The 8,775-nt window shown below is 39.0% G+C and overlaps 1 protein-coding gene across 4 annotated transcripts in view; it reads left to right on the top strand.

The window, feature by feature from the left end:
* The first annotated feature begins 4,228 nt into the window (after positions 1–4,228).
* Positions 4,229–8,775, top strand: part of pola1 (polymerase (DNA directed), alpha 1) — a 145,323-nt gene continuing 140,776 nt past the window's right edge. For 3 of the 4 annotated variants that reach the window (XM_064334071.1, XM_064334070.1, XM_064334068.1), the window contains exon 1: positions 4,232–4,388. In XM_064334071.1, the coding sequence (XP_064190141.1) occupies positions 4,343–4,388 (46 nt within the window). In that variant the 5' untranslated portion in view covers positions 4,232–4,342. Of the gene's footprint in view, positions 4,389–8,775 lie in introns of all 4 variants that reach the window. The other variant, XM_064334069.1, reaches the window with a different exon arrangement.

The raw sequence follows: 8,775 nt of genomic DNA, 5'->3' as shown, positions 1-8,775 counted from the left end.
CTACCTGAACCTGAGAGGCAGCACCTAAATTTGCTGGGGGCACTCGCACTAATCTTGGGCCCTGCACCTGTAACTGAGCCCATACAGGGGCATACTTTTGTATGGCAGGGTCACTGGGCACTTCTACCTGCTGTCCTCTCTTCAACTCAACTATCTGCTGTATCTCCACATCTTCTTTTTGAGCCTGGGCTATCTCATCGATACAATCCCCAGTCTGGTCTGACTGTGATGGCTGCCCCCCCTCCCGTACTGCTCCTATGACAGAATTTTTCACAGGTTGCTGGGCAGTGTGGACACCAGATGTACTCATGACTAAGGCATCTGCCATAAACGCCGGTAACCTAGAGAGGGCATCTGCATTAGCATGGGATTTTCCTGGTCTATGCACAATGGTGTATTGAAAATTGGCCAGATGTTCTACCCACCGAGCTACCTGACCCTCCAAACCCTGGAAATTATGGAGCCACTGCAGGGAATTATGATCCGTCCTCAGAATGAATTCTATCCCTAACAGGTAATGCTTGAAATATTTGGTGAACGTCACCATACTCAAAAGCTCTTCTTTTGTAGTAGCATACTTCCACTCCTGCTTTGTCAAGGCTCTGCTTGCATATGCTATAACTAGGGCTGCCCCTTAATAGTCGACCAAACAGTTAGTCGATGAGAAGAGTCTTAGTCGACCAAGTTTTCATTGGTCGGTTAGTCGCAGGAAAAAAAACCCCTCAAACTCCATACAGAAGCTGCGCCTTGTCATTAAAAAGTTATTAGACTACCTCAGGCAGGAAATCATCCAAAGTGTGGGATAATTTCGAGCGTGTAAAGGATGACCCCAAGAAGGTGACATGCAAACTGCATGCAAATATGTGTTTGCAACGTAGGTGTTTTTACTCTCTGTCTCGTAGCTTTAGTTCGGTCCCTGGAGTCCGGTTTGCTTGTGGACGTACGTCCACTCGCCATTTACCAAGCATGCGTGCGTTTAACGTGGTAGTAGAACGAATTGAAAATGCTGTGATCTTCTGCACAGTCGTCTATTCCACAAATGACACGGAAGTTAGGGCTACGACCATGTACTCTAGCTATTTATCTGACTCGATAGCCATTTCAAAGTCAGGGCCATAAACATGAAACGAATCATACACAGCCAACTCATTACTGCCGTTAAATGTGTTAATGTTACATTTTTGTTTACATTCTGACCTCAGAAAAAATGTAAAGTTTTCATTCCATGTGGAGGCTACTGCTCCGTAGCCCTGTTTATTTTTGCACTGATATTTCTCTTTTAAGTGTTTCAGTTTGCTGTTTATTTATTTATTCGTTTGTTAATATAGCCTAATTTATATTTAGGCTATTTACATTTTAAAAAGAAACGAAAATATTTTTCAATTTTGTTTTTTAACAAAAGGCTGTTTTTTATTTATCGTTTGTTTTATAAGTTATACTTATTATTATAAGTTCATAAGCTGCGTGATGTTATACTGTGTTGAAATACATAAAATGTTCAATCTCCTTGCTGGTTGTTCCGACGCATTCAGAATCATTACCGCTTTTGCCGTTAGCATTGTCGTTAACAGGCGGCTCGCTTCGTGCTTGCGCTTGTAAAGTTTACACTTTAAAGGCTCATTATTACGGTTGTATAAAAATATGGACGAAGTGCTTCATGACGTCACCCACTGATTTGCTATGGTTAGCGCTCACTGGCGCATGAAGCCCAAACTAGGGCGCAGCCATTGCCCGTTGCAACCAACGCAAGCGCACTGGAGCGAAAGAGTGGAGTCCACCACTACAGGAAAATCCACCCCCACTACCTTAGCCTACATGGTAATTAGACACGCCGCCGTCTGGACAAGAAGCGTGGCCTTGCAACCACAGAACCGTACTGTCATAACATTTCAAAAAAGTTAATTGCGCAAGATACGTTTAGTGTTAAGATATTTACATAGAAAAATAGATATTAAAAAATAGAGTTATACAGACAGATAGATAACAGAACTCTAGATAGCTAGACAGATATATCACGAGAGAACTAGCTAGCAAGTTAGCTAGATAGATCGATAGCAAGTAAGCGGTAAGCTTGCTCCCCCTAGCTAAGTAAATCCCCCTAGCGTGTCTTCTTAAGTTAAAGAAGCTTCAGAACTGCTTACAAATCTGATTTCACCAACAACATATACAAATTATAAAAGACGAGACTTCATGAGAATCAACTGAACCCCCGAAATGGTCTGAAATCGCGTTTTGACAGAACCGTTTATTTGAAAATGTCTCAAATGTATTAACCGAAAGAACTGGAAAGAAGAATCCTTAGAATAGTGGTTAGTACAGTTGAACGCAGCACACAACATTTTTGGACCTTTGGTTTAAAATGGTGAGATCGTATGTAGCTAGCTAAAACGACACACCATCACCTGCCGCTGAAGCACTCTGCCTGGCTGCGAGGATTGGGAAATCCTATATGATCATACGGTAGTAGGACAAGCCACATTGCACGCACTGAAATTAACCCCGATTTGGGGATTTTGGCGGAATTATTTTTAAAAATCAGACCCAGGGGAGACATTACAAGGGATGGGATTCACTAGTTAAACTATCATTTATTGTGTAAAAAATGTATTGACTTTATATTTCCTCAGAGAAAATTGGCCTTTTTTCAGGCTCTATTGAGCTTGTAAGTCAAATTGCCTCCAGGGGCGTCTGGTTCGTGACGTCACAGCTCAATGTTAAAATCCTATTGACTTTTTAAAAATCATTGATTGTAAAATATCTATAGATATCTATATCTAAAAACGGATTTATGTCGATTTACGATGTGCTGGTGGTCCTGAACTACACTAAATCAATCAGTCGCACGGATACACGTCACAACCACGTGTGCTTGTAAGTCTACCCGCCAAGTGCGGTGCCTTGGCTGCCCCTAACTGCTGGTCTGGGATCAAATTTCCCTACCCAGGTCCTAACTTTAACCATTAGTAGGAGAAGAAAATAACTGACTCTGAATGCGTAATCAGCTTGCTATATTTGGTAGTCTAGTAGCCTATTTTTTACAGTCTCTGCCTCCGCCCAACATAATTTGCGGGAGGTTTTCCCTGCTTACGCAGATCACGCTCACGTTGTTCCCCTGGCAACGATGGGGCAGAGTGCTCCGCTGCCCCACAGCAGAGAGATAGGACAGCGCGAGCACACACATACACACAAAGGAAATTACTCCAAAACAGCACTATAAGGATTGTGAGTCAAGTTTATAATATTTATACACGCCAATTTCACCACTGAATCACTATTGTGTCTTAAATATAAAATACATTATGCCATGCCACAACGTTCCGATGTTACGAGAATCTTGCACCACAGCGCTATCTTTGGTGGGGCACTGCCCCACATGCCCTAATGTGAAAACGCCCCTGTGAATCGTGTGTTTATTTTAAAAAGAACCAAACACCAGAACAGCTTGTGGCTCTCCAGGACCACGGCAGCAGACGCCTGAGCTAACCTAAACTTGTGAAGTAAACCTAGGCTTCAGCGAATACTGACGGCAAAACACTAGACCATTAAAGTGAATGGGGAATATCAGACTTTTGAAGGCAAAATAAAACGTACCTGATGGTATTTTGAAACTCAATTAACGGTCGTTGAGTTTCACATGAAAGGCAGATTGTGAAAATATGTAATATGTTATAAAATATGCAAATTTTTCATAAATATTTATTATAAGACTTCCATACCAAAACACCTATTGTTTCACAAACTACATAATGAAATTTCTAATCACAAAAAAACTTACCGATGAGGTTTTTGGTTGTTAAATAGCTTTAGTTTTCTACGTTGAAATCAATCATAGAGCGTACATAGGAATAAATATCATGTCTATGAATTCAATTGGCAGCAGCAATGAACTGCCGGCAGCAAGCTCTTTTGCCCTCAACATGCGCAGTAGAGGCTGTTTCCCGTTACTTCCTAGGCTTCACCACCTGGCCTCTCCTACTCTCTGCAGTTGCTATGCAGGCGCCTCTGCTCTTCAAGAAACTAGCGTTAAATATCTCCAATCATTTACTCGGAGAAATAATGTAGACATAATTTGAAAATCGGAAATGCAATGACAATATGTGAAATATGAATCAACCAGGGAAAGGACAGCTGACTTTCTCGAACTGACAGCGCCATCATGTGGATTCAATGAACTCAAAGCTGGTTTTAGGAGTCGGGCAAGCAATTCCTATTGGCTGCGATTTTCAATCGTCATTTCCTGTAAACGACTTTCCCCGGGAAGCAGAAATTGGCGCGAGATCTGTTGTTTCGGCAGGTCTATTCTTATTGTGTAGAGTAGAAGTACTGCAGATTCTAAATAGATATGGCTCCAGTTTCCACAGACAAAGACTTTGACAACCTTGATGGCGGTGAGTGTGGTATTTCAGTCTCCGTAATAATCTAGCTACGTTAATTCGAATGCGAGGCTGCCGAATTTACTAACGAGTGTCTTAACTATCATCAAGGCGCGAGCTCAATGAGAAATGTCGGTAACACTGTAGCGGTTAACGCTTCTTATCTATTTGGAATCGTATAATCTCTGCTATACTTGATTGCATCTACACTTAGTCGAGGGCGAAATGTTGCTTAGCTTCCTTTTGTTGGATGGCATTTATGTGAAAATCAACTTTATTACGGCGAGAGGAACATTGTATAATGGCATTGTGCCGGCCTATAGCTATACCTAGTTAGCTGTCTCTTGAAAATGGTATCGTAGCAGGGGAACGCTGTTGTGTCAGACTGTCACCTTTGGAGGGTACAAATTGTCAACTTTAGTTCATCTAACCAGTAGTTCAGCTTGCCATCCTTATGAACTGGTTTCTAGTTAACGTTAGATTATTTTACGTTGCAGTGGCAGGAAAAGATGGTACTTGTACTAGCTAATGTCAGTCGGAAATTGTAGCTGGTAATATTTTGTGATTCGGTCTCGTCATAATAGTTTTGGCGATCTTTCAGAAAACATATTTTAACAGTTTATTATTCATGCATAATGTCATAAATGCTACAATATAGTCAAATAGCAACATATAAATCGCTAATTTGCCAGAATATAACTGTTGTTTCCTGTAATACGATTTAAAAAAATTAGCCGATTCGCTCCGCATGTTATCACTGTCGTTGGAGAGAAACCCATCATCACCTGTGCGACTTTGAGGGTGGAGTTATCTGTTTTCCTTCAACAACATGAACCAATATTCTGTGGTATTCGTACAGTAAAACGAATATACTGTATGCATTTACTGGTATGTGTTGTTATGGGATGCGTCATTTAATGAAAAGTGTAGTGATTCCTGAGGGTTGCGCCTGTCTCCTTATCACCATAATTACAAAGAACACCCATTCGTAAAACTCAAATGCTTTATACCATACTGTAGACACGATCTTGGAGAAAAAATATATGTAAAAATATTGTTGTTCAAACGAGTTTTCCCGGTGACTTAGCCATCAGAAATAATACACTAGCAGCAGGTTAAGCTGGCTATGGAATACTTTTTTTTTATTTGCTGGGGATTCAGAATCCAGAGACGCGCATGTCTCTATTCATCATAATTGAAAAAAATACCCATTTGTAAAACTAAAACACTCTGTAGATAAGACCTTGGCAAAGGGGTGAAAGACGTTCTTGGTTTTGGCTTTTCAAAAAAAAAAAAGTGATTACAAGATAACATTATTTAGGTAAATTAAAGTGTTAATTTGGCAATTGCATATGTGCCCCTCAAGAAAAAAAGCAAATTAGGTAATTTTTTGTGTTGCATCAGATGTCACCCCTCCAAAATGTCATTCAGCATCTTTTTCCAAATAAAATCAATTTCATAATAATGTCATATAATAACACATAGTGACACTGTCAATGTCACACTATTTAAAAATAATACCTATTGAGAAAATTCAATCTTAAAGGAGTACCATGGTGGTTCACCCGAACCGTCTGGGCGTGGTAATGAGAACTGTCAGTTAGCTATGATTGACAGACCGTGCCCCGTTACCATAGCTACTCTCATGATACGCTCTCTTTGGGAGACTGAATTTTCACAAGCTAGCTAGCTTAGTAGGCCTAGTATATCAAGTATCGGTAGATAGCTAAGGTAAGGACGTTGACTTATATCCAATTATAATTTTTGCTATCTAGCTAGCCAAGTTAAGATAAAAGCACAACTCTAACGTCCTCATAAAAGCAAACTAGCAAGCTAACGTTATCGATAACATTGCCTTATGAAAGCAAACCTCCTAGCTAGCTAACGTTAGCTAGCTAGCTAAATGAATATAACCAGAAATAATCTAAAGGCACTCTAATTTAAGTGAACCTAACGTTAGTCAAATATTTGCATGTCTGAACAGCAGAACGGTGTGTCCTGTCAGATTTCTTTACGGGGCGTGGAAATGGGAGTGGTTACTGTATTCGTGACGTAGCAAAATGACAACTTTCTCAACCGGTTGAAAATAGGACGATGAATTTAAAACGCATATTTCTCCAAAAATACAGAACGGACATATTTAATACTTTGCTCATTGTGTTTCTTCAATGCCTCTTGTGCAAATAGCACATAAAACCGAGAAAGTGTGAAAATCACCATGGTACTCCTTTAAAACCTATATATGAAATATTTAGCATTTTACTGTTACTGTCTCCAATATGGCAGCAATTTTCCAATGCAATTCTTATAAAAAGTTCAAAAATGAGAGAGAATTTCCCAAAAATCAATTTCTTTGTTAAAGTTAAGTTTCATAATGAGTGTTGTGGTAAAGCCATTAAATGTTTTATATTTTTTAACTAATTATGACTGTTACCGTATGACGGATTTTGTTTTTCTGAATGACACATTGTCATTTAGGACAGAATTATCTGTAATATAACTATCAATAGTTGTGTAAGCCTACACTTTAATCAATGGGGGGTGTAGGCCTAAATATAAAGATACACATCTCCCATATTTGTTGAACTGTGAATGGTTGAATGACATTTAAAAATCAGATGATTTTGAGGATTTCACAATACATTGGAGTCTCAGAACATCAATTCGTTAAAACGTTAAAAACTTGAAATGATTGTCATAAACAGGTGAGTCTCTGAACCTCTTAATTTTGATCCATGCAATTGAATGACAATAAAAACAAATGCTGCTTTTCTGTAACTTTTAGCTGCATATAACAAGGTGTGTATGAACATAGTTTCAATTTCATATAAACAGGTGAGCCTCTGAACCTGTTCATTTTGATCTTGCTTCCTCCGTTGATAGCTACAAATCAATAACAACATGTATCTATTTATTTTTCTATCTATCCATCCATTCATTCATTTATAGCAGTAATAGTAGTGATCATTCTTCATCTTTATTGTAAATTATGCTCCCAATGCAGTTATGTAGTGGTACTCTACGCATTTGGACCAAAATACAGGGTTATACATATGGCAGGCCCCAGGGGAGCCATAAGAGGGGGAGGGGGGGAACCTAGGATGATTCCAAGGGCCCCTGAAGAGACAGGAGCCCTCAAAAATATTGTATCATTGAAACATATAGGAGGGGTGGCCCAATATAATACCATTTCATGGGGCCCACAATTTCTAGCCATGCCCCTGATGACTGCTACTTATACATGGTATACCTGGCCCTTCTCCTTGCTAGCCTCTCTTCCCTTGCAACAGGATCTGCCCTCATCTTTGCACAATAGTGTGCGCACACCTGTTTGTTGAAGGCATCTGTTAAAATGTTAAAAAAATATTTTAAAAATGGGAAAAAATTGCATAATATGCTAAAGAAATAAATTGACACCAGAGAAAAGTAAGCTAAATCCATGGAGTCATTCAGCAACATCGATGACATTTTGGCGAAATTATTTTGCTGAATGACGAAATCCATTTCGCTGAATGACAAATTTCATACATTTCCATTCCTAACAGGTAGTTGCTTGGCCACCTATTTACAACCATGACCTTGACCTTCACTGTTAAATTCATTTTTTCACATGGAACTAAGTGTTTTAAAAATATATAACTATGTAGGCTACACTTTCTTGACATGTTACTGAATGACATGCAAAGTTGTGACAAGTGGTACCACAGAGGAAAAAGGTGAAATTATCTAAAACTGAGGAGTACAATTTTGAACTTACCTCCACATTTCGTGGTCCTCAGGGGTACTCTGAGTGATCACATGGCATGTCACATGACTAGCATCATGTGATTTAAGTTCAAAATGGCTTTTTATGATTATGCTGCCGAAGGACATTGAGGAATATTTGTATTTGGGGACAAAAGTATTTTAGATATTTAATGCTGTTAAAGGGTTATCTTGTCAATACTTTAATATATTTATCGGGACACTTATAGCATTATGCCAAATGGTATAGTTTATGATTTATTTCTCTCTCTTTTTTTGTGTTTTACAAAGAGTTTTCTATATTGATGTTAGGTGGAGAGCATGCTGAATGACATTTTTGCACTTTAGTGTTTAAAAAATCACTGAATTTATTATTGTAAAATACAGTTATGTATTGGGGTCTACAAAGGGGTCAGAGGTGAATGACTTAAAACAATATTCAAACAAATTTTTAAAAACATATGAGAGTAACTGCTTGGGGACACAGAAATTGAGGCGTCTCGTCTTTGAACCAAAGACATAGGCTGCATGTAAGAATCTTGTTGTTTAAACGAGTTTTCCCGGTGACTTGGCCACCAGAATTAATACACTAGCAGCATGTTATAGCTGGCTATGGAATACTATTCTATCAGCAGGGGATTCGGATTCCAGGGGGTTG

Source organism: Anguilla rostrata, chromosome 4 (genome assembly GCF_018555375.3).
Source record: "Anguilla rostrata isolate EN2019 chromosome 4, ASM1855537v3, whole genome shotgun sequence".
Taxonomy (NCBI): domain Eukaryota; kingdom Metazoa; phylum Chordata; class Actinopteri; order Anguilliformes; family Anguillidae; genus Anguilla; species Anguilla rostrata.
This window is presented reverse-complemented; position numbering and strand designations above follow the sequence as displayed.